Below are 27,117 nucleotides of genomic sequence, written 5' to 3'. Positions count from 1 at the left end.
CCGCACACCCCACATGTTCCGAGGAGAGAGCAGCCAAGTGGACTTTCAAAGAAACATTGGCTAAGCCTTGAGACTTCAGCCGGGCCAAATATAGAAGCACGTCCCGGACAGAAGCAGTCCTGGGGGAAAACCCCTGGGTCTTGGCATATGCCTTAAACCGAAGCCTCTTCCCAAGATAGTTTCGTCTGGTGGAAGGCCTCTGTTAGTTCAGTAGGATTTTGTCTAGAAGTTTATCTGCCAGGCAGTCAGACGGAGCATGCTGACGTACGTGTGTAGGACGAGTCCGTCGTCTTGGGAGAGAAGGTCTGGCACTTGTGGTAGATGGTGGTAGCAGTTCCCCGGCAGTCTGCGTACTTGAGGAAACCAGGGTTGTCTTGGCCACTACGGCGTTACAAGAATGCCAGAGGTCAGTTTGGAGAGGAGACGAGCCACCGCCCTGGAAATCAATGGCTGCGGTGGGAACATGTACAGTGTTTCGCTCGACCAGTCCAGCTGGAAGGCATCCCCCAAGGACAGTGGATCATGCCCTGCTCTGGAGCAGAAACAGTTGCACTTTGTATTCTGGGAAGTTGCAAACAGATCTATTGTCGGCTGCATCCAGCGACGAAATAAGGGGACTATGTAGCGAGAGTTGAGTTCCCATTCGTGATGTTGATCCTTGGGAAATACTCGGCTCAACTCGTCCGCTAGCACATTCTCTAGGCCCTTGATGTGAACCACCACCAGATACACCAATGCCATAGTTGAACACTGAGAGCGCATAAGGCCGGAGACACCGTCCCTCCTTGACGGTTGATATAGGCTTGAGCTGTTGTGTTGTCGAGGTATATTTGCACAACCTCACCCTGTACAAGAGGTAGAAACGCTCGAAGCGCTTGGAAAACTGCAAGGAGCTCTAAGAAGTTGATGTGTAGACAAGCCTGTTGCTCCATCCATAGGCCCTGAATCTTGCGGCCCTCGCACTGGGCTCCCCAGCCTTGCAGGGAGGCATCTGTTGTGACCCAGACAGATGGTAATGGAGCCTGGAAGGGTACACCCTCTAGCAGATTCTGGCGGTTCGACCACCACGACAGTGATCTCAGGATCTGTGGTGGAAGAAGCAGGCGTCTGTGTTGGCTGCCTACAGCTGGGCTGAACACTGACAGAAACCACAACTGAAGCTTTCTCACCTTCAGATGTGCATAGCGAATTACCGCATTATAGGATGCCATGAGGCCCAGAAGTCTTTGGATAGACTGAGCCGGCTGCAGAGAGTGAGCTTGAAAACTGGTGACAAGGTCCCGAATACAGAGGTAGCACTCTTCTGGCAAGAATGCTCTTTGGCTCGTGGTGTCCAGCATGGCTCTAATGTAGGTGGCCACCGGGACCAGTTCCAGATGTGACTTCTTCCAGTTCACCTGGATTCCGAGGTCTCGGAGGAGGACCAGCACATACTGGATCTGCGAAAGTACTTGCTTTTGTGTTGAAATGTCAAGAGCCAGTCGTCCAAGAAGGGGTAAATAGAGACCCTGTGCATCTGCAAGTGGGCGATCACCACCACCATGCACTTGGTAAAAACTCTGGGGGTGGTGGACAGGCCAAATGGTAACACATTGTATTGGTATACTTGAGCACCTACGGTGAATCGCAGGAACTTTCTGTGAGCTGGCCTGATGCTGACATGGAAATAGGCATCTTTTAGATCCAGCGTCGCAAGCCACTTCTCCCCCTGGAGGAGCGGCAATATTTGATGCAGCGCCATCATCCGGAATTTCCTGACATGTATAAATTTGTTCAGGCTGCGCAAGTCCATAATGGGACGCATCTCCCCGTCCCGTTTTGGAATTTGGAAGTAGCAGGAGTAAAATCCCTCCTGCCTGGCCGTCCATGGCACCGGAGTGATGGTCTTCTTCTCCAACAGTTCTCTCACTTCCTCCTGAAGAGTGACAGATGGAGGAGTGAGTCTCATTCCCGTAAACCGTGGTATTTATTTGAATTCTATGGCATAACTGGAAGATATTATCTTCTGAACCCATCAGAAACGCTCTGATGTTATGTGGTGCCATGCGGGAGCATGGCTGGCCAATCTGATGGTGGGAGATGGCAATATTGGAACGATGGTGGGTTCCGTTGCTAGAGATGTTGAGGCCCCCGCCAGCGGGAATGAGGGAATGGGTGGTGCCGATGGATGGACACAGTTCTCAAAGATGCTTCTGAGCATCCAATGACTTTGTGGAATGAGATTGTGTCTGTTTCCCCTTGTTTGGGAAAGTACGCTTATGGTTTGGGTTGCACTGTCGTCTGTAATCACGGCGATCGTGCTGGCGGTATTGTGGCTGCTGCTTTGAGTACGTAGCGCGATACCTCGGCGTGCAGGACGACGTCGAAGGCTGTGCTGTGAAGGTCTTTGCAGTGAATTTCGATTTTTTCATCTGCTCCATGGTACTGTCAGTGGTGTCGCTGAACGACCAGAGCTGTCAAATGGCAGGCCTTCAATCTTGTCTTTCATGCCTGCTTGGAGATTGGTTGAACGTAACCAAGCATGTCTGGGTAGAATTACAGCCGCCGTCAGAGAACGAGATTCTGATTCAGCCAAATGCTTGGATATGCTCAGCTGTTGTCTAGTCAAGTCTGCTGAACGCTCGAGAGTTTGTTAGAACTTCTGTTTGAAGTCCTCTGGGGCCAATGAGTCTAATTCTGAGTGTAGAGTTTCCCAGATGCTATGAGCATACTTGGCCGTACACGCAGCATAATTAGCTACCTTGATAGATAGACAAGAGGTAGAACAGAACTTGCGACCCAAGAGGTCCAACTTTTGGCCTTCTCGTTCAGGAGGTACTACATGTTGTTTCCCAGCCTTTGAAGCAGTTGCACAATCAATTACTAAGAAATTGGGCGCCGGGTGCTTCAAGAAATAGGTGTTATCTTTGTCTTGTATCCTGTACAGACTCTCCAGGCACTTTGAAGTGGGGGTCAAGGTGTGAAGAACCTCCCAAGTGCATTTGGCTGCCCTGGAAATCACAGGAAGCATGGGCAGGGCCACCGGACCTGTGGCCTGTGTCTTTAGCATGAAGTTGTAGACTGGGCCATCAATGGTTTGTAATTCTGACCTCAAATCCAGTCCTAATGCTTCCACCATGGCACGGACATGTTGGTGGTATGTCTTCATCTCTTCATTTGGCAAGATGTAGGTTGTAGGGGCTACGTCTGTTGGGGGTTCCACCAAGGTATCCTCCACCTCCGGATCCGACTCAAAATCGGAGGAGCCATAGTGTTCCGAGGTTGAACCACCTGGAGATGATGGGACAGTTGTCTGCGTATGTACAGTAGACAACTTTGTAGTGGACAGAGGTGTTGTCTGGGTGGCAACTGAGTGTAAAGTCGGGCTTGCAGTTTGCACCACCTTCTGTTCCACAGGCCATGGAGCCATCTGGGATGCTGTGGTAGTCGGCTGCGATGAAGGCATTGAATTAGTGGAAGGGACGTATGGTTTCCATGGCAGTTGATAAGGTGCACCTGGAGAACAGACTCCAAGATTGGGGGCTGAATCTTCGGCTACTGCAGATGTCACATGTGCGTACCCACACATGTGCCACGGCAGGGGACTATGCAGGTGCTCGGCTGAGAGTGGTATGGACCATGCACGTACTTCAGTAGAAGTCTCATCACTTGTGGGTAAGAACTCCTTGAAGGTGGACGTTGATGGGGTACTTGAAGAGGAGTCCAAAATAGACAAAACTGAGCGTGGTTGCCGGATCGAGTCTGGATTCGACCTCCGAAGGCAATTCCACATCATCTCCGGTCACGAATAATGGGAATGGGTGCTTGAAGACGCAGAGTCACCGGCTTTGACGACAACACTATTGGTGTATGGAGAGTCGATGCCGGAGGACCTGGGAGTCGGGTCGCTGGTGTCGATGGCGGGGACGAGGATATCGGGGTCGAAGCAGGAGAAAGCGATCTGGCTCTCATCGATGTTGAAGAGTTTGACCGACGTTGAGGGGACATGCCTAACGTCGAAGGTATTGGTGATTGATGTCGAAAGTACTGGAGAATCTTGCAAATCGGCAGGGGATGGTGTGCGATCTCTTGTCAAGTCGATCAGACACTGACGCTTTTCAGGCAGCGTCGACAAATCATCGATGCTAGGGCGTTTATTCTGTATGGGGTGATCCTTGGAGCGACCTTTATTGCAATTGCCATCCGACATCGATGCTCTAGATGTCAAAGTGGTACGATGGGAGGGGGACCCCGGCCTCGATGTCGAGGATTTTAGACAACTCAATGTCAACGGTTTGTCCGATGTCAACGGTTTTCGGGTCGAAGCCGTGGACTTCAAGGCTTTCGATGCCGATCTGGTACATGTCGATGTTGATGCACTCGGTACTGACAATGGCGCTGAGGTGAATTTCGGTGGCGATTTTTGCGGTGTGCCTGGAGTCAAAGGACTCAGCACGTTATCATAAATCGCTGCTCACAATCTCAGGGCCCTATTCTTGCGAGTTTGCTTAGAGAACGAGAGGCATATTTCGCACGTTGATACGTTGTGCTCCTCTCCTAAGCAAATGAGGCACTAGGGATGGGCCCAGACCGGTCCGGAGGCCACTGAAATAGCCTCCGGACCGGTCCGGACCTGGGTGGTCCAGTTTGGGGGAGGTACCTTTAAGAGCGGTGGGAGGGTTTACTTACCTCTCCCGCCGCTTTCCCGCTTGGCGCCGTAATTCCAAGAGTAATTGGGGCGGCAGGATACCTCCCTGCCGCCCCTTCCCCGACGTTGCTGGGAAAACTCCCAGCAGTCCTTTGTGCGGCGCACGCGCACGTCAGAGGCGCGCATGTCTCTGTGACGTGCGCGTGTGCGCCACGCAAAGGACTGCTGGGAGTTTTCCCAGCAACGTTGGGGAAGGGGCGGCAGGGAGGTATCCTGCCGCCCCAATTACTCTTGGAATTACGGCACCAAGCAGGAAAGCGGCGGGAGGGGTAAGTAAACCCTCCCACCGCTCTTAAAAGTACCCACCCCCACCCCAGTGCCAGACCGCAGTTGGCGGTTCCGTGCACACCCCTATGAGGCAGAAATCGTGCAAATCCTTCAAGGGGAGTTTTGCTTTACAGCCCTCACACCTCTTGAAGGTCTTTTTCTCCTCAGACATTTTCGTAGGGATAGTCAAGTCTGTTCCAAAGTCAAAAACGCCAAACTTTCACCTCAGCCAGTCCAATAGTAAAAAGACACGAATTCCCATCAGCCAGTCCAGATCATACACAATACAATATCCTTCAGCCAGAAGAAGAAAGTCATACACAAAGGTTCAAATAGAGATTTTTTTTTTTTTTAAAGAGATCGAACTCGTGAGGAACTTTCCGACGAAGGAGCGGCAGACCAAAGTCCAAACGCTGAGGTGGTCGGAAAAGAACTGAGGAACGCGACGTCCAGCCGCCCCTTAAATAGCACGCTCACACGTGGGGGGCGTGGCTTGGACGCCTCGACAGGCTGCTGCATGGCTACTGCGTGGTCTCCTGCACAGGCGCAGAGCCCCATTCTTATGGATCTCGATCCAGTTAATGTAGTTAGGAGGTCCTGGAAGCCAAATTTAGGCTGATAGGTAGCGTACTGAAGTTAAGGACCCCCAAGGTAGCATTCTCAGAAATGCTATCTGTTCCACACGCAGGTACAATAAGACAGGCAGAGCTGAGGGGTCTCAATACGTGATGAGACGTTGGTGCCGGGAAGAGGGGTTTAGATTTGTTAGGCATTGGGATACATTTTGAGGCAAGCAAGGCTTGTACAAAAGGGATGGGCTGCACTTGAACCAAGATGGAACTAGACTGCTGGCGCTTAAAATAAAAAAGGTTACAGAGCAGCTTTTAAAATAAGCATGTACACTGCTCTGAGCTCCTTGGAGAAAGAGCAGGTTATAAATGTAAAAAAATAAAATAATAAAATAAAATGACGCTTGGGGAATAGCCAACAGGAGCTGGGCAATATCCGGTTTGGCAAATGCCATCCCGTAAGGTGCGAAAGTGTAAAAGATACAGATAAAACAAATGGGGACAGAGCAGAACCACATAAAGAGCAGACAGGAAGATGTGCTAGCTGGTCAAAGGGATCAAAGAGCCAAAAAAAAAGATGGCATACACCAGCTAAGAGATTCAGCATATACGTTTTAATATGCCAATGCCAGAAGCCTCCAAGCCAAGATGGGTGAACTGTAGTGCTTGGTTGCTAACACAGAAATAGACATAGTGGGCATAACAGAAGCATGGTGGAACAGTGAGAACCAGTGGGACACTGTTATCCCTGGATATAAATTCTATAGAAAGGACAGGGAGTGGCACCTTGGAGGTGAAGTAGCACTGTATGTCAAGGAAGGGATAGAATCTAACAAGATAGAAAACCTAGGAGGATCGGAGTCTTCCACAGAAACCCTGTGGGTGACAATACAAGGCCAGAAAGAAAATGTGCTGCTGGAGACGTGCTATAGCCCTTTGGATTAAAACGCTGACAGTGAATGGGAGTTGCAGCAGGAAATCAGGGAGGCGTCAAGGAGAGGCAGGGCAGTAATAATGGGTGACTTCAACTACCTACACATAGACTGGGTAATTTCACATTCAGGTCATGACAAAGAGGTCAAATTCCTAGATATGCTGAATGACTGTGCCCTAAAACAGTTGGTGGAACCAACCAGAGAGCAAGCGGCTTTTGACTTAATCCTGAGTGGCAACCAGGACCAGGTGCATGATGTTAGTGTCATGGACCCTTTAGGGAACAATGACCATAGTGCGAACAAATTCAGCTTGCATGCGGTGAGAGAATCAGCAAGGAAGTCTAACACAGACACTCTGAATTTTAGAAGAGGAAACTTCTCAAAATGAGTACGGCGAAAAAAACCTGAAAGGGAAAATGAGGAGAGTCACTTCACTACAGAATGCATGGAGTTTACTCAAAACCACAATACTAGAAGCCCAGTTAGAATGTATACCAAAAAGGAGGAAAGGTATCACTAAGTCCAGGAGGATGCCAGCATGGCTAACATGTAAAGTCAAGAAAGCCATAAAGGAGAAGACGACTTCCTTCCGGAATTGGAAGGCCTGCCCAAATGAAGAGAACAGAAAGGAACACAAACTCTGGCAAAAGAAATGCAAGGTGACGATAAGGGTGACGAAAAGAGAGTTTGATGAATATTTATCTAAAAGCATCAGGGTGAATAACAAAAACTTTTTTAAATATATCAGAAGCAGAAAACTTGCCAGGGAGGTGGTTGGACTGTTAGACAATGAAGGAGTGAAAGGGATTATTAAGGATATGGAGGTTGTAGAGAAGTTAAATGAGTTCTTTGCATCCGTCTTCACGGCAGAGGATACTGAGCATATACCTGTTCCTGAACCAAACTTTTCCGGGACGAAGTCTAAAGAACTGAGTCAGATAGAAGTTACAAGAGTTGATATTCTAAACTGTCTGGAAAAATTGAAGACTAGCAAATCACCAGGGCCAGACGGCATTCACCCAAGAGTCCTTAAAGAACTCAAATGTGAAATTGCTGGCCTCCTTGCTAAAATATAGAACTTATCCCTACAATCAGGCTTTGTACCAGAGGACTGGAAAGTGGCAGATGTAACAACCATTTTCAAAAAGGGATCCAGGGGCGATCCAGGAAATTACAGGCTGGTTAGCTTAACCTCTGTTCCAGGCAAAATGATGGAAAGCATCCTCAAGGACAAAATTGTAAAGCACATAGAAGAAGAGGCTCTGCTAGGAGAGAACCAGCATGGCTTCTGAAAAAGGTAAATCTTGCCTTACAACCTTTTGGAGTTATTTGAGAGTGTCAACAAGTGTGTGGATAAAGGTGATCCAGTTGACATAGTATACCTGGACTTCCAAAAAGCTTTTGACAAAGTTCCTCAACAAAGACTCCTAAGAAAACGTAGCAGTCATGGGATAAGGGGACAAGTACATGTGTGGATTGCAAACTGGTATAAGGACAGGAAACAGAGGGTAGGTATAAACGGAGAGTTTTCACAATGGAGGGAAGTAAGAAGTGGGGTCCCCCAGGGATCTGTACTGGGACTGGTGCTTTTTAATTTATTCATAAGTGATCTAGAAGTGGGGTAAACAGCGAAATGGCCAAATCTGCAGATGATACCAAACTCTTTCGGGTAGTGAAATCCAAAACGGAATGTGAGGAGCTCCAAAAGGATCTCTCCAAATTGGGGGAGTGGGCAACAAAATTGTAAATGTGGTTCAGTGTTGGCAAGTGTAAAGTGATGCACACTGGGACGAAAAACTCCAACTTCAAGTATATGTTGATGGGATCTGAGCTGTCAGAGACTGACCAGGAGAGGGAACTTGGGGTTGTGGTGGACAGCTCGTTGAAAGTGTCGACTCAATGTGCGGCAGCTGTGAATAAGGCCAATTCCATACTAGGGATCATTAGGAAGGGGATTGAAAATAAAACTGTACTATAATGCCCTTATACAAAATTATGGTGCGGCCACACCTGGAGTACTGCGTACAATTCTGGTCACCACATCTAAAAAAGGACACTGTAGAACTGGAAAAGGTGCAGAAGCAGGCAACCAAGATGATCAGGGGCCTAGAGCACATTCCTTATGAGGCAAGACTACAACACTTGGGGCTGTTTAGTTTAGGAAAAAAGATAACTGTGGGGAGACATGATAGAGGTCTATAAAATCATGCATGGTGTGGAGAAAGTGGATAGAGAGAAATTCTTTTCCCTCTCACATAACACTAGAACCAGGGATCATCCCATAAAATTGATTGCCATAACATTTAGGACCAACAAACGGAAGTACTTTTTCACACGACGCATAATCAACTTGTAGAATTCTCTGCCACAAGATGTGGTGACAGCCAACAACCTGGATGGCTTTAAGAGGGGTTTGGATAACTTCATGGAAGAGAGGTCTATCAATGGCTACTTGTCGGAGGGCTATAGGGCACCTCCAGCCTCAGAGGCAGGATGCCTCTGAGTACCAGTTGCAGGGGAGTAACAGCAGGAGAAACGGCATGCCTTCAACTCCTGCCTGTAGGCTCCCTGTGGCATCTGGTGGGCCACTGTGTGAAACAGGATGCTGGACTAGATGGAACTTGGGTCTGATTCAGCAGGGCTGTTCTTATGCCTGGATCACAACCGATTCTGGCGCTTCTCATGGCTGGCTCTACCCAGGTAGGGCTGTTCTAGCCTACATCGAGCCGGTTGTGAGAATGACCTTAATATAGAGAAGATTTAATACATGAGACAGGAAAAAGACAGTAATTGCATAGTCTCAAACCCACATGCTCTGCATACTTTGCAGAAATTCCATTTATTCTAGATTCTAAAGTGCTACCATAATCTCTAAAAACCACAGAGACTGGTACATAACACTGCTGGAGTCAGGATCAGTTTAACTGGGTCAGTAGAGATTTCACATGTTATATTCAGATAACCACTAGGCAACAACAAAAGTTGATAATTAGCAATGATGTCCATTCTGTAGAAATTTGGCTATGAGATTACTGGCACTCCACATCCATGGCCTTGGGGGAGCAAACAAATCACAAAGTACCTACAAGCCATTTTATTTCAGAGTTGCAGAAAATACTCTTGGGTTTTCTCCCTTACAATTCTGAAATGTAATATAGTTTGTACATCTGCTGGAGATGGCAAAGGATAGGAGACAAAAGTCATGATTATCAGCTGTCTCCAGGATGGTCAACAGTCATGCATCGCCACTGAACAAGTGAATTAGACAATGACATCCCCAGACTGCATGTCTCAATTTATTTCAAGTAGCATTTGAAGTAGGTTGTTTGTGTTGAACATCCCAGAAACATAGATTGGGGGTTGGGGGGAGGGAAGGTATATGCCAAGATTACATAAGCATGTTAAGAAATGTTCAGTAATTCTGTAATATAAAACCACCAGGATGTTTAAGTGCTATAGTGTTTTAAAGTTACTGAAATATCTGGAGACTAGTTCCATTTTTATCAAACAAATATATTATATTCAATATGATGGAAACCACAGTCAAGGGAATTCTCTCTCAGTAGCAGAAAGGAAATTGCTTAAAGAACCTCTTGTTGGCCTGTACAACCACAACACAGGCTTAAACAGACAACCAAGCGAAAATAATACATTTTTCAGGATACAGTGTGAGAAAGTATAATACCTGTTGTGAGAAGTAATTCCTCATCGATTCTTGAAGATTAGGATGTTCCGTTGTCTGATAAACAGTAAGGCCTTCCAGTGCAATACCTACAGCAAAAACAAACAACAACCCTGAAATGCATTAGTGATTAAGCAGGGTTTCATTAGTTCAAGTGAAAACAAAACATGAATATGGAAACTATATTAAGCATTCATACTCATGTTTATATCCAAATTGCTAAGCAGATACTGCTCCAAATTGATAATTTTGAAAGCAAAATTCTTATGAATATTAAAATGCTGATTGTCATTTGTATACTTATATAGAAATTCTGAGTGATTGATGTTATCATGGGGCCATTTCATAGATCATGCAAAGATTTGCCAATAAACTATTCCAGATAGAAGCCAAAATGAAGACAAGTTGAATGGATATTTGAATGAATGAATGAATGAATGAATATCTGAAAACTCCTGAAGATTTTTCATAGACTTTAAAATATATAAATTATACCTGATCAAAGAAAGTGTACCAGCTCTAAACAAAATGCATTCATATGGTGGTCAAATTATATCAATACAAGACACTGAAAAATCCCACGACTGAAGAATTCCAAACCTCAGCTGAGTTGAACAAGATCTCTGCTAGATAACTACAATAGCAATAGCAATAGCGTACATTTATATACCGCTCTATAGCTGGAAGCTCTCTAAGCGGTTTACAATAATTTAGCATATTGCCCCCCAACATTCTGGGTACTCATTTTACCGACCTCGGAAGGATAGAACGCTGAGTCAACCTTGAGACCCTGGTCAGGATCGAACTTGTAGGGCGGCAGTTTTACCACTGCGCCACCACTGCAATGTTTGGGAATTATTAACAAAACTGTTATATTAATGGTAAATTGGTCTTGGTACACATGATACAGCCAACTTGCTGAAGCTAAGCCAGTTTAGGTCACCCATGCCTGGATGGGTGGTACCTACGGTCCCTAAGAAACCCACGTACACTGCCTTGAGTTCTGTGATAGAAAGGAGGCATAATTTAAACGCATTATATAAATAAATAGCTTCTACCTGTGACTGATTTGGGAACTGGTGAGAAGAATATAGGTAGATCTCGATTTGAAGGCATTAAAAAGCAGGATGTTCTTGTTTTGTCACATGTTTATGGATGGATCTAAAACCCCTTTAGGCAGAAAGGTGGGTGCATCCTTACATTTCTACTTTTTGAATTCAGACATGCATCTGACTGATTGAATAAGTGTCCACTAACATTGCTAAATTGGAAGACATTTGTAACATCTGTTGTAATGCATATTGACCCTTCTTTAGTTCACTTCTCTAATGTTGAGTTAGCAGAATTTCTTCTTCCATTTAATGGCATCGCAGAGCCTAAATGTGCTTTGTGATCACCACTAGCTAGACAATAAACTAATCACAGCTTCCAAGTTCTATACACTTCAATTCATTCTAGTTGTCTTAAAATACACCCCCCCACCAGACCCACTGTAACTCCCTATCTTGCAAAAATCCTTTATCTGTACTCTGTTTAGGCCAATTCCACATCAAAAGGCAACCATGCAAAGCAAAGCAAAGCTGGCCTCATGCCTTCCTATACAGTAGAAGTAATGGTACAAGCACAGTGCCTTGTCAGCACTCAAAGGTCACTTCATTTGTGACCCAAGTTGCCTTCATTTAAAAACCCAAGTTGCCTAAAGACCACAGAATTTCCAATATTTGGACAAAAACTGTAAACTCTCCTCCAAGTTGTCCTGTTGTTTCAATGCTCCTGTTTTAAATACCATTCCTTGAGGCAAAACCAAATCTACAACCCCATGAGAGACTGCCCTAGCTGTCCTCTCTCGTTGCCCACAATCCCTGTATGAGCTGGAACCCAAGAAAAAACAGACGTATCCTTAAATACAGTGGACAGAAGCCAAATCACCCCTTTATTTAATACATCTATTTGACCAATAACCCAGACACTGAGTCAGACAGGATTACTGTCCTCTCAGGATGCACATTCCCTATCAAATATAAAACCAACCAAATGGCTTCCAATTTTCACGCCTCATCTTGAATGAATAGGAGTACATATATTTTCAAAAGTGACTTATGGCTAACCTTCAGAGTTCTGGGCTAGTATACTGAAATTAAAGAGGTGTGTGCTGATGTAGTAGTTACAGGACCATAATTTAGGGCACCCTGAGATACGATTCAAGGTTAAATCCTAAAATCCACTATGCCTCTGCAGCAGTATGATTAGATTAACACTGTACAAGCTCTTCTCGCTCCTTGGACAGAGGCTTCACCAAATTTTGTTCCACACCACCAAATTTGTACCAGCACCACAGGGTTTCAGGTCAATTTGCCCAGTCCACTGAGATTACTTGGGATTGTGGTAATTTGGGATTTTGTGCCAATGTAGCATGTTGAATCAATGTCACAGACATCAAAGGCTCATTCAGATGTTCATGAGCACCACTGTGATTCAGGGTTACAGCTCCCAAAGCAGGGAGGAAGTCCTGCCCTGGAGCTGTCACTCACCCCCTCCAGCTGGGATATCATAGTTAGGGCCCCATTTGTCTGAAGGGGAAGTGCTGTAAAAGATGTCAGGAAATCATCTAAGGAATGATTATCTCCAAAACACATTCCATTTTATAAATCTTGATTCTACCTTTTGTTATAACTAAAGGTAAAGTCTGCCCTCAAGTTAGTGTCGACTCCTGGTGACCACAGAGCCCTGTGGTTGTCTTTTGGTAGAATACAGGATGGGTTTACCATTGCCATCTCCCTCACTGTATGAGTTGATGCCTTTCAGCATCTTCCTATATTGCTGCCCGATATAGGTGTTTCTGGGATTCGAACCGGCAACCTCTGGCTTGCTAGTCATTTCACGCTGTGCCACTAGGTGGCTACACTTTGTTATAAATACTCAGGCTAAAAAACAAAACAAAAAAAGAAAACAATGCTTGAGCTGTTCATGCAGGCATCGTCTTGCACAAATTGCTCCTAACGTGAAACTGATTGGTTAAACGACAAATTGTGAAATGCATGAAATGATTGATATGGCAGTAGTGGTACTTGTTCCACTGAATGAGAAATTAAGATACAGCAATTTGAACCATTTTAATGGGGCCAGCAGATATGTAAACTTTGTTAATGGACTAGTAAGGGCACACTGTCTTACTCAGGAGCTCACATGTTGTGCAATGCAACACAGATGGTTCTGAACCGCCCACATCACTGCAGGTGTCTAAAGCAACGCTGGTGGTGTTGTGGAACAGGGCTCATCCACTACTACTTAGAATTGCACAACCACAATGCTACAGCCATCGGAAATAACAGCTGTAGCGCTGTGCAAGTGCAATTTTAAGTAGCAGTGGAAGAGCCCTGTTCCACAACAACGTGGCATTGCTTTAGACCCCTGCAGCAGCATGGGCAATTCAGAACTGCCCACATTGCCTTGAGTAACATGTGAGCCACTATGTTTCACAGATTAAAAGACTGAAACTCAAAAGACTTTAAAGCAAACCTTTCCCCCCGAGTATTCTTGGAAGTATTTCCCTCTTGAGAGCTCCACAAGGAAAAAGCAGAGGCAATGAATGGGGTGGCTCTTCTATTAAAAAAACAAACACACACACACAATTAATTCACAATGGCATTTTAAACACAAAGACCAGAAAGTAATACTTTAAAATGGTTAGACTCAAAACACATAGTGGAAAGTGTGGCGTGCTTCTTTACTATATCCCCAAGACTACTGAAAATATTTAGAGTTCAAAGCACATATGAGTTTCACACACACTGAGGCTCTTTAGCATGTAAATTAAAAGAAAATCCATTGCCAAGGCATGGGTATTTTGGCTAAAAAGATCTGGCAAAAAGATAAATTACCTTGCTATGCTCTATTTCTTTTGCACTCAATAGAGAGTTACCAAGCACAATGCTTCCAATCATCTTAATAAGTTTTCTCCCTCCCCTCCAGTCACTTGACATTCCTCAAGACTTCAGCCACAGACTTGTTTAGCTATTTAAACTCATTTCAGCTGAATAAATTTGCAGTCTTGACATTCTACACAGAGGAAAGGTCAGGCAGTCACAGGAAGGGACAAGGCGCTTTGAAAAGGAGGTTCCAGTACCACCTGGATCAGCATATTAACTTCCCCATCTACAGCAGACATCTTTTCCTATCACAACAGACCTGTTTTAACAGGGATTTGACCCATTCATTTCCCCCTCTTGCAAAGAAAAAGTGGGCAGGCTTTCCCCCCTCCCCATCCTGCCCCTAGCGCTGTTAGAAGGAAATTGCTAGCTTCAAACAGTTGTCCTTGGAGAGCCTTCCTCAAGGAGAATAGTACATGTACACAACCTCTTTCTTCAAACTTCTGGAATCCACGGTGGTGACAGCTACTAGCTTAGATGGCTTTGAAAATAGAACAGACAAATTCATGAAAGTTAGCCATTAATAAAGCTATTAGCCATGTTAGCTAAATTGAACTTTCATGTTCAGAGATAGTCTACCGCTGAATACCAGTTGTTGACAAGAGGGGAGGGCTATTGTCTTCACACCCTACTTCAAGAAAAGAATTAATCTGGCTGTTGTCGGAAACTGGATGCAAGATTACACAGTTGCTTGGTTTGATCTAACCAAGCCTTTAACATGGGTTGATGATTTCCAGAGGCTCATTGTTCATTCTATATTACCTAGCTGCAAACAGTAGCTGTTTTCTGTACCACTTTCTCTAATCATGGAAATAATCTTGGAGCAGGAGAAGAATATATATCTTGTATGTCCCACGACCCCACAATCTGGTGCGTGTCTGTACTGATCTTCATGGCTGATTTTTGAAAGAGTCCATAGCATGTTTGATTTAAGACTCCCATCAAAACATCACTCACACTACACCCATTCTACACACAGTTCTCAAAAATGCTTTTGGATATTAATGAGATTGTATAAGGAAAACAACAACTCTCTAATTACAATATACAGATATGCACACATACAAACACACAAAACTGATTTACCTTGTCAAAAATTATTTTACATTGAAAGGAAAAAGAATAAAACATTGGTTAGGGTGTTTATTTTGAATGCTACAAGCACATTCTTGCTTTTTAACCTTAAGCTCCCAAGTTTCCTCAGGGTGGGGGGACGGACTCACTCCAGTAAAATCAAACTGAAGGACCTTATTAGGAGTCTGCACAGATTTATCAGAATAAGCTAATTGCAAACTGAAGTTTTATTAGGTACCACAGATACGTTAGTAATAAATTACAGCAAGCAACAAAGGACTTGAGACAGAATTCAGAGCAGTATTTGGTGAGATAAAAGCAAAATATGTTAATATCAATCCTACCAAGGCTTGTGTCCGTTAATTGAAATGCCAATGCAGTATCTGAAAAGTAATGCTAATACTTTTAGACTTGTGTTTACAACGAAAGAAAGAATAACAGCTTGATAGCTCTGGAAAATATAACAAGCACCAGCCTTGGCAGTATCTTCTTCCTCCATAACCAACTGTGAAGAGGCATTAAACTCTCAAAGACCATAAGACTTGTCTTGTGAAAAAGACTAACACGACCTATTTAATTAAGGAGTCAATTGATATATTTGCCCAAGTATCTCAGCCAAAGTCAGCATCAAAAACACAGAAACTTGAACAACAAATGCAATTATTTTCATATTGAATGTTCAATTCCAATTAAATTTGCTTTTAAATGGAAAATTATTTTGCTCTTCAAGTTTATTTACAAGAAAAACCCATATAAACCAGTTGGGATTACTCATTTTGTAACAGACACATTTAGTACCAACTAATTTTGTTTAGTATGAGAGACATTGTCTTTTGCCACTGTAGTCTATAACAAATACAGTAAGTCCTGCAATTGTCCATTTAAGCAGGTATACAGTTCATTATGCGGAATGAACTGTAACTGTTTCACACTTGAAAATTTGATTAAATCAAACCAGAGCATGTATACAAGTTTTGTAATTAATTACCTTTGATTAGCTGCAATAATCCTCATTGATGAAAAGATTCTATACAACAGAGCCTGACAACCTGATTAAAGCAGTACACGTGCAAGCAAAAGAAGCACGTGTACAGTGGCTGCGCTCCTGCTTCCAGAACGCGGGGATGGGGCAATTTTTGTCATTCTCTCATTCCCCTGGAAATGCTCTCTACAACCTGCAATTGTATCCCTAAGGCTGTACAATGCTCAGGTTCCACACAGTGTTTCAATGGGAAGGAGAGATCAGTGAAAATCAACACCTTCAGAAACTGGATTGTAGGTGCTGCATGCATGCTCTTTTACTTGAACGTGCACAGCTTTACTCAGGTTGCCAGTCACAACTATTATCTCTACATATAATTCTCTAAGGCGTACTCGTGGCTGCGTGAGCAGAAGCACCTGATTGGGCAGTGGGGATTCCATAGATTCCTCTCCTCTACAAACAAGAACATCTTCCAATCAGGAACAGCTGCATGCTTTCCAACTGACCTTAACCATCACAGGCTCCTCCTCCCTATCTGCATATGGAATCCCCACTGCCCAATCAGGTGCTTCTGCTTGTGAATTCTCGCGAGATCTGCCACACACAGGATTAACCACAGGTACACCTTAGAGAATTATATATATATAGGAAATGAAAGCATAACGGGCAGGGGTCTGCGAAGAGAAGGGTTGTGAGGGAGGAAAGAGCCCCTTTAGGAGAAGAAAGCTGCCATCGTATGGGTTAGATGAGGAGACAAGATGAACAAGATCTATTAACTCAGGAAGGGAGAGAGAAAGAAAGGAGGAAGGGGAAGAAATACAGAAGGGAAGAGCGAGTGGAGAAAAAGAAGGGAGGAGAAGAGAGAAAGAAGGAAGAGCAAAGGATGGGCTTGGTCCCATCAGCGGCCTGAGGGGAATGAGCAGCCATGGCAGTGGCAGCAACAAGGAAGGAACCAGTTGACCACTGCTGCTGTTTGGGGCTACTGAGGCAATTGGCAGAGGGAGGCAGGCAGGCAAGGGACGGGCCCAGGCCTGTCAGCAGCCTGAGGGGAACAAGCGGCTATGGCGGTGGCAGCAGCAAGGAAGGGCCTGGTGAACTGCTGCTGCTGCTACTCTTGTGGGGAGGAACAAAAGCGGGGCTTGGGTGAGGATGGGGAAGTCTCTGGGGATAGGGGACTACAGCTTGGCCAAGAGGCACCAGCAACGCTGCAACCGCAACCAAGAGGGGTGAGGGGGATGGAGTAAAGGGATGGAGGAGTGACCAAGAGAGATGAGGATGATGCAAGCAACTGGATGGAGCAGAAAGAATAGGAGCGCAGCTGAAGTGAAGGTGGAGAGATCTCTGAGGCGAGGGGGGGCCGTGGCAGGGGGCAAGGGGAGCAGTCAAGTACTAGTGCGCAGATGCTTTGCACGGGTTAAGCTAGTTATTATTTATATGCCAACTTTCAACAGATATGTTCTCAAAGCAGTTTACAAAGAAAAAAGAATGAATAGATGATTTCCTGTGTCCAAAGGGATCACAATCTAAAAAGAAAAACAAGGTAATCAAAAGATAGCGAGCGGACCTGAATGATTCTATCTCTCATTTTTAACAGAAGTATTTATAGAATAATGTCTCACTCATTCACGCATTAAATGAGTTTGCAGATAAAATATCTCACATTTGGGCTTATATGAACTAGGGGTGTGCACAAAACTGGTTTGCCCATTTCGATTTGAGTCCGAACCAGACTCGAACCAAACCAGGCACATTTGTGTTTATGCCCCCCGAACAGACTCCTGGCTTAGCTTGAATTTGAGCTAGTTTGGGGGTTCTAATGTTTAAAAAAATTGTTTTAAGGATTCACTGCCAGGTCCAGGGGTGCTCCCACAGCCATGGGGGGGAGGCTCTGTAATCTCCCCCCCCCAGGCTTTCCCCCACTCTTAAAAGGGCCATTTCAGAACATTTTCAGTTCATTACCCACCTACGAAAATGGCCAGGGCTGATGTGTGGCAGCCTCCAAAATGGCCGTCGCCACCGGAGGAAGGGCCGGAACGGGAAATGACAGAGGGAATGTGACTTTGCTGGTTCTTTTGGATCTCCCAGCAGCTTTCGATGCCATCAACCATGTTATCCTTCTGGTATGCCTGAGAGATTTGGGGATAGGAGGCACTGTTTTACAGTGGTTCCACTGCTATGTCTCGGGTAGACTTCAGATGGTGGCGCTTTCTGACAGTTGCTCTTCAAAATGGGAGCTATTATATGGAGTCCCTCAGGGCTCCATTCTGTCACTAATGCTTTTTAACATCTACACACATAGACAAATGTGTTGGTACCCCTCCACAAAAAAAGAACCCACAATTGTCTCTGAAATAACTTGAAACTGACAATCGTAATTGGCACCCATCATTGTTTATTCCGCATTAAACAAAAATCAGACTTTGCTTTGGAGTTTTGATGCAACAGAATATTTCAAATAATTACACAAATGAAAATGGCATGGACAAAAATGATGGGAACCTTAACCTAATATTTTGTTGCACAACCTTTAGAGGCAATCACTGCAAACAAGCGATTCCTGTAGCTCTCAATGAGACTTCTGCACCCGTCAACAGGTAGTTTGGCCCACTCTTCCTGAGCAAACTGCTCCAGCTGTGTCAGGTTTGAAGGGTGCCTTCTCCAGACTGCATGTTTCAGTTCTTTCCACAGAATTTGATAAGATTCAAATCAGGGCTCATAGAAGGCCACTTCAGAATAGTCTAATGTTTTGTCCTTAGCCATTCTTGGGTGCTTTTAGCTATGTGTTTTTGATTATTATCCTGTTGAAGGATCCATGACCTGCGACTGAGACAGAGCTTTCTGACACAGGGCAGTACGTTTCGCTCCAGAATGTCTTGATAGCCTTGAGATTTCATTGTTCCCTGCACAGACTCAAGACACCCCGTGTCAGACACAGCAAAGCAGCCCCAAAACATAACCCAGCCTCCTCCATGTTTCACAGTAGGTATAGTGTTCTTTTCTTCGAAAGCTTCATTTTTCCATCTGTGGACATAGAGCTGATGTGACTTGCCCAAAAACTCCAGTTTTGTCTCATCTGTCCAAAGGACATTCTCCCAGAAGCATTGTGGCTTGTCAATATGCATTTTAGCAAATTCCAGTCTGGCTTTTTAATGTTTCTCTTTCAACAGCGAAGTCCTCCTGAGTCTTCTTCCATTGAGCCCACTGTCACTCCAAAAGCGATGGATGGTGCAATCAGACACTGATGGACCTTGACCTTGGAGTTCAGCTTGTATCTCTTTGGGAGTTGTCCTTGGCTTTTTGTCTACCATTCTCACTATCTTAGGGCCCATTCTGGGGTCGATTTTCCTCTTGTGGCTGCGTCCAGGGAAGTTGGCTACAGTCCCATGGACCTTGAACTTCTTAATCATATTTGCAACTGTTGTCACAGGAACATCAAACTGCTTGGAAATGGTCTTATAGCCTTTGCCTTTAACAAGCTTGACTATAATTTTCTTTCTGATCTCAGATAACTCTCTTCTCTGCTTTCTCTGGTCCATGTTCATTGTGGGACACACGATGATACCAAACAGCAGAGTGACTACGTTTCTCCATTTCAATAGGCTGAATGACTGATTGCACGATTTGAGTCATGTGTGATAATAATTAAAGAGAACAACTAATTTGAAAAATCACTCTAATCCAATTATTTATGACCTTTTCTAGGGGTACCAACAAATGTGTCCAGGCCATTTTAGAATTTCTTTGTAGAATAAGCAATACTTTATCTCTTTTCACACTTGCTTTGCTTTACTCGATGACATATCAAAGGCATGCAGATATACATGGGACAATTGCTTTTTATTTAATCGCTTTTCAGGAGGCATAAAACACTTTTTCAATGAGCTGTAAGGTACCAACAAATTTGTCCACATGTGTACATGAAACAGCTGGGTGAGGTCATCCAGGATTTGGTGCTGGGTGTTATTAATATGCTGATGACACCCAGACCTATTTCTCCTTGTCATCAATACAGGAAATGGCATTATCCCCTTAAATGCCTGCCTAGAGGCAGTAATGGGCTGGATAAGGGATAATAAACTGAACCGAATCCGAGCAAGACGGAGGTGCTCATTGTTGGGGGTCATAATCTGCATGACGGGATAGAACCTCCTGTTCTGGACAAGGTTACACTCCCCAAGAAAGAACAGGTTTGTAGCTTGGGAGTGCTCTTGGACCCAGGTCTCATCCTGGCTCCTCAGGTTGAAGCTATGAACACAAGCGCTTTTTACCAGCTGTGACTGATTCAACAACTCTGCCTGTTCCTTGAGGAAAATTACTTGAAAAGAGTGGTACACCAGCTGATAACTTCCAGGTTGGACTACTGAAATGCGTTCTGCGTAAGCCTTTGTAGTTCAGAAACTTCAAAATTCAGCAGCCCACTTGGTCTGTGGGGTATCTTGTAGAGATCATATTATGCCTGTTCTTAAACAGTTGCACTGGCTGCCGATATGTTTCCAGGCAAAGTACAAAATGCTGGTTATTATCTTTAAAGCCCTCAATGGCTTCGGTCCAGGTTACTTGAGAGAGCACCTTTCTCTACAAGATCCTCACAGCTCATTAAGATCATCAGCAGGGGTCTGTCTTCAGGTGCCACTGATTCATCTGGTGGTGACCTGGGATCAGGCCTTCTTGGTTGTTGCCCCTAGGCTCCCCGTGAGCATGAGAGAATTATCTTCCTTGGAGGCCTACAGGAGAGCCTTAAAGACCCATCTTTTTAGACTGGCTTTTAATGATATCTAGTTTTAATTATATAATTATAATCTGGTTCAATTTTTTAAAATGGTTTTATTATGTGTTTTTTAGTTTAACCTAAATCACCCTGAGCCACTTTAGGAAGGGTGGTATATACATCGAATAAACAAATAAAGAAACAAATAAAATTGTGTTTTTTGTACTTGTAAAAAGTCTCAACAAAAAGACCTTTTATTGCACACAGAAAAACTAAAAGTTGGTAAACATGAAACCATAAGATGTTTTAGTGTGACACACTATCCCCAGTTAAGCAAAAACAAATGTCTTTAAAAGATTTCATGGACAGAACATTTTACATATGTGCACAAGCTTGTGCACACACATCAGGACTGTATACCAGCAACTTTCACATGTCTGGGTCTTTCCCACCCACTCTTACAATGCTATGTAAGTTACAAAAGGAGGAGTTTGGGGTTGAAAGTCTGAAAACCCCCTGAGCATGTAGTTCTGCTCACACCCCTGACTGGATTGGAGACACTGTATTTTTGCAGGAGAATGTGTCTCCCTTTCACACCTACAATTGCCAGGAGAGGAAGAAGGATCACATTTTGCATATTGCTACAAACGGCCTTCTTCCCCTTCTTCCGAGGAACCAAGGAAAACATTCTGCAGCAGGATGCCAAACATAACCCTTCCTCTTTCTTGTCAAGTGCTTTGCCAAGGGAAGGTGAGTGATCACAATTTTGCAATAAAATGCAATCTTATTCCAGGCGGACTGCTGCTCTTTTGGAGAAATCTCCACACTACCTAAAATGTCACATTTCACTGTGAAAAACAAACGTGATGAAAATTCAGTGCAGCCCTACTATTAATTACTATTTGCAAGTATTCCTGTGCCAAACAGTTTGGTAACACATATTTGGCAGTTCATAGCTTAATCTCAGGATTGTAGAATTGCCTTTTATAGTTTTCAAAAACAGAAAATACGCATTCTTACAGGTAATTTTAAAAAGCACATATAATTTTATGGTAGATGATAAAATAATAATCTAGTCATTGAAAAATGTGTTATTGAAATATAATTGAGTTATTGGAAAATGTGTATCCACTTACGGGAGCAAATATATCCAGCTAGCTTCTCAGCGTTTCCACAGTTTTCTCCTTGTGGTATGAGGCCTATTTCAGCTACTAAAAGAAAACAACAAAAAGAACTACTTAGGATGAGATTAAAGTTCTAGTGAGTCAGTTAAGAGATTCTTCTTCTAAAAAGACACTGACATTATCTTAAAGTGCTGTTTAAATCTTTTTATAGGATATATGAAAGTTAGAATTAGAGAACATGGATTACTTAGAATTAGAGTGATCAAAAAACTGTGTGGAGGACAATGAATATGTAGAGGATGTGGCAAAATGATGCTCTGCTTTCAACCTCAGGGTCAAACTAGATATTATTCTAAGCATGTGATTGGTGAAAGTGTGCTTAGTTTTTATTCAGTAATAAATAGCAGCCAGATCAGGGGGGTCCTCAGGGATTAGAATTGCAGCATGGAAGAGGAGTGTTAATTCTCTACCCCCACTATGGCCCCAGTCTGGATTCCCCCTGTGGCTATTTGCCCTTAGTGGCGGGGGGGATTTCCCATTGGCTGCAGGACTCATATTGGGACTGGGGCAGGGGCAGATGTTAACTCCCTGCTCCCGCAGTCCAAGTCCACAGGGTCCCCTGATCCAGCTGCTATTTACTGAATTAAAAAACAAGCATGGGGGCCCCAATCACATACTTAAGGTAACATCTAGTTTGATCCTCAGACATTGGTAGCTGGAACTGTGCAATAAGGAGACAGAATGCTTTTTTCATTAATAGCAGCTGTCAAGTATCCTATGACTGAGGGTACCCCCAACATTATATTTGAAGATGAAAAGAACAGCAACACCTCAAGTCTTCTTTAGTGCTAACCATGATCATAGGCAAAACTTATCAAGCCAAACAGAGTCATTACATTTTAACAATAACAAAGAATAACAAAAGCTACCCACAGGCTTATAATGCAAAGAACAAGAAAGCCATGGGGCGGTGGGGGGAGGAGAGAGGCAAAAGTAGTTAATGGCTTGAGAGAAGCAATATGATTCAGTTGCTATTTAAACGCTTTCAGGAAAGGGGAGATAAGTGTGATAGAGGGAGTAATGAAGTCAAGAAAAAGGAAGCAACCAGCTGAAATAGTACTTACCTGAAGTTTGAACAAGACACGAGTATCAGTGGAGTGGGGAATACAAGAAGGTGAGTGAAGACAGGAAATAAAAGTAAAGAGATTTAAACACAAAATTAAGTAATTTAAATGGAACGAGGAAGGAAACAGAACCTAATTAAGATAGTGTAATAAAGGAGAAACATGAGCGAAATGAAATGGGGGGGGAAACCCTAAATAAGCAGCAGAACTGAGAGTGAAAATGTTTGTGAAACTGTTTATGAAACTGTGAAAAGATGAAAACTCAAAAAAGGAGATATATGTGATCCTGCTAATTACTGCCCGATCAGCCTGCTGAATATTGAGTAAACTCTACTCAAGGCACTTAGACTGGAAGCTCCAAGACTGGATGGAGAAATAAAGTGTTTTTTTTGGGGGGGGGGGGATGATAAGAACAGACTGGTTTTAGAACAGGGCATTCAACCATGGATCATGCCTTGGTACTACGTCATCTCATCGAGAAGTACAACAGTAAGCCCAAGTGCTCCTTGTATGTGGCCTTTGTAGATTTCAAATCAACTTTTGATTCAATTTTGAGGCCAAGCCAGTGGGAAAACCTTAGGGATACTGACAGGTGATTACTCTTCCTCATTCAGAAACTTATGAGAACACCAGCACAAGAGTGAGACATAACCCTCCAGGATCACTTTCACATTTAATATCTACTAGCAAAGGAGTCAAACAAGGGTGCATTTTGGCATCCTCTCTCTTTAAAAGCTGTACATAAACACCTCAGCCAAAAATATCTCAGACCCAGGATTACACCATCCAAATATCTGGGGGGCTAAAAATCCCAATTTTATTGTTATGTGGATGCTGCTGCTATCATTTCACGAACCCCAGTAGGTCTTAGGAGAACTCTTAGTCTCCTGGCTAATTACTGTAAGGATAACCATCTGGTAATTTAAAGTGTTATTTCACGGACCATAAGAAATAAGAGCCTCTCCGTCTCTGACAACTTTTAAAAGGTTAGTCAAGACATATCTGTTCACCCGGGCTTTTAATCAGATTTACAATTTTAATAGTTAAACACTTTTAACACGTGTTAAATTTCTAGATTGTTTTAATTTTGTTTTAGTCATATTTTTTTATTGCAAACCACCCAGACATGAGTTTTGGACTGTATAGAAATGTGTGTAATAAATAAATAAATAAATAAATGGGCACCTTGGTGACTTTAGTCAGGAGACATGCCAGTTATCTACTGTCACTTTCCCTACCTAGTCATGACCGAGTGTTTCTCAGAGCAAGACATGATGCCTTACCATCGGGAGTTTTATCTGGGAAATTTCTGAAAATTCTCTTGGCCAGTTGGATCTGCCCCTGTGGTTCAGGCAAGGTTGAATCTATCCACCAGGTGTTGCTACATTGTTCCTATTATAATCATAGTCGACGTAGTCTTATTACTCCCTTGTTATCACATTTCCATAGCCGAACTGATGAATTTTATGCCACACTTCTCCTTGCAGATAAGAACCCTTCTGTCACTCATAAAGTTGCTAAATTCCATGTTAAGATCCACACAACAGTTAACCTCCGGCTTTATCTCCAAAATGCCACTATAAAACGGCCACAATGTTGGTGTGTACTTTATGATGGAACTCTTATCTGAATGCTGTATTATTGGTTTGCTTCTATGTCTAATCTATGATAATAATAAAGCTATTCATTCATTCATGCAAAAAAATTAAGAGAATTGCACTGATCAAGCCAGGAAAGAATAAATCAATCGCTGACATCCCAACCAATGAAATGAGGGTGTTCCTCATATCAGCGCTCACACAGTGCTAGCCCCTATGCTGGTTTCTGTGCTTTCTAAAGAGTACAAATACATTTTGGAGCTTATCCACAGTCCAGAAGCTCTGTTAGACCAGAAACACTGCAATGGTCAAACAGTGTGTTCCTGGTCTAAAAGTGCTTCCAAAGTGCAGACAAGTTCCAAAAACTATTTGTGCTCTCATGTAAGAGTGCTCTTTGAAAAGTGTGCAGACTGGTGAGAGGGCTAGTGCTGCAGGGCTGCTGATGTCAGGATTGTCCATGCTTCATTAATCAGGATGTCAGTTACTATCTTTGCAGTAAAAACAGACAAAAGATAATGTATTATAGCAATAGTTAAAAGATGGAAACAAGAAGTGTGAACAGAATTAAAACAAAGCAAAGAGTCAAAGAGAACTCCAAGGTTCTATACTTGGGGAGAAGGAAGAATAGAATTATTATTCAAATGGGAGAAAAGAAAAAAGGTACAGATACAAAAATCAGACAAACAGTTCAATTTGAGATGTTAACTTAAAATAATGAGAAGAAATAAGAACAAGATAAGCAGAGATATTAGAAGGAGATCAGAAGAAGAGCTGCAGGTCATCAGCACAAAAGTGATAACAGATATTAAAAGGATACATAATAGGAAGGACAAAGATAAGAGGGCCCAAAACAGAGCCTTGAGGAACTCCAGCTGAAAGAGGTAAAGATGGTGAATTGCCATGAGTTGCTCTATTAAAAAAAAAAAGAATGCTCAGAAAGGTAAGACTGAAGCCAAGAAAACACGTCTACTAAATCCCTAAATCCTAGAATCAGTAGAACAAGACGTAATAAAAGGGAAGTGATATCAGAAGTAATCATGAAAAGTAGTTTTCTAGTAATCATGAAAATAATTTTCTTAACAAGAGTGAAAGATCAAGAATAATGAAATATGAAAGAAAGAAGAACAGACAAGCGAAATAAGATATTGGTAAGAGTCAATGGGAAACAAGGAGATGTAATAGGAATAATATTACTTATTATTTAATAAGTGTCTCAAAAGCTAGGCATTGTATATTATGTTAAGAAAATAAATCCGGTCTGCAGTGTAAACAGTTTAAAGACAAGATCTAAGGAAGGGGAAGGGACACGAAAGGAAAGAATCTAAGAAAGACTTTGCTTAGCCTTCAAAATAAGCTTGTGGATACATCCAGCAAAATGAAATACTGGAGATGCTAGCACTAACTAAGCAATGTCCCTCTACATGTTCATGTTTTAAATGAGTTTTTTGCAGATAAAATCTCTAATATTTGAGCTGAACTAGATTCTACAGTTCCTGCAGAGTTGATTTTGGAGGTGTTCAGCAGCTCCTCTTGTGTGGTTAAATTGGTTTTGGATCAATTTTGGTTTGTGACTCTCAAGGATGTGGACAAGATACTTGGGACACTGCACCTTAACACCTGTCCTCTTGACCCTTGCCCAACATGGCTTATACGATCTAGCAGTGAGGTTAGGAAAGGGTCTTGTTAAGATCATTAATGCTTCTCTGAGGGAGGGCAGGATGCCTCCTTGTCTTAAGGAGGCAATTAGACCACTCTTAGACCACTCTTCAAGAGAGCCTGCATTGGATCCCTCGCAATTAGGCAATTATAGGCCTGTCACTAGCCTCCCATGGTTGGACAAGATGATTGATAGGGTGGTGGCATCTCAATTACAGGCTTTCTTGGAGGAAGCGGATTATCAGGACCTATTTTAAACTGGCTTTCGGGCAGGCTATGGAATTGAGATGGCCTTGGTCAGCCTGTCAGATGATCTCCAATTAGGATTTGACAGGGAGAGTGTGACTCTGTTGATCCTTTTGGATCTCTCAGCGGCTTTCGATACCATTGACCATAGTATCCTTCTAGGGCACCTGAAGGGGTTGTGAGTGGGAGGCACGGCTTTGCAGTGACTCTGCTCCTACCTCTCGGGTAGGCTCCAGATGGTGTCGCTTGGGAGACTGTTGCTCTTCAAAACAAGAGCTCTGGTATGGAGTCCCACAAGGCTTCATACTGCCTCTAATGCTTTTTAACATCTACAGGAAACCACTGGGTGAGATCATCAGGGGATTTGGTGCAAGGTGTTATCAGTATGTTGAAGACACCAAAATCTATTTCTCCATCATTTTCATCAGAAAATGGCCTAACTTCCCTAAATGCCTGCGTAGAGGCAGTAATGGGCTGGATGGAGAACAAACTGAGGCTGAATCCAAGCAAGATGGAGGTACTCATTGTGGGAGGTC

At 43.4% G+C, this 27,117-nt stretch overlaps 1 protein-coding gene across 7 annotated transcripts in view; it reads right to left on the bottom strand.

Moving 5' to 3' along the window:
• Positions 1 to 27,117, bottom strand: part of UROS (uroporphyrinogen III synthase) — a 64,988-nt gene that overhangs the window by 7,016 nt on the left and 30,855 nt on the right. For 5 of the 7 annotated variants that reach the window (XM_053312874.1, XM_053312872.1, XM_053312870.1 and 2 more), the window contains 3 exons: positions 21,970 to 22,044; positions 13,660 to 13,743; positions 10,144 to 10,229 (listed from right to left, as the gene is read on the bottom strand). In XM_053312874.1, coding sequence (XP_053168849.1) covers positions 10,144 to 10,229; positions 13,660 to 13,743; positions 21,970 to 22,044 — 245 coding nt within the window. Of the gene's footprint in view, positions 1 to 10,143; positions 10,230 to 11,198; positions 11,311 to 13,659; positions 13,744 to 21,969; positions 22,045 to 27,117 lie in introns of all 7 variants that reach the window. The other 2 variants (XR_008320336.1, XM_053312876.1) reach the window with 2 other exon arrangements.

Source organism: Hemicordylus capensis, chromosome 3, assembly GCF_027244095.1.
Source record: "Hemicordylus capensis ecotype Gifberg chromosome 3, rHemCap1.1.pri, whole genome shotgun sequence".
NCBI classification, from domain to species: Eukaryota; Metazoa; Chordata; class Lepidosauria; order Squamata; family Cordylidae; genus Hemicordylus; species Hemicordylus capensis.
The sequence above is the reverse complement of the archived record's forward strand: the minus strand, read 5'-3'. Positions and strand labels throughout refer to the sequence as shown.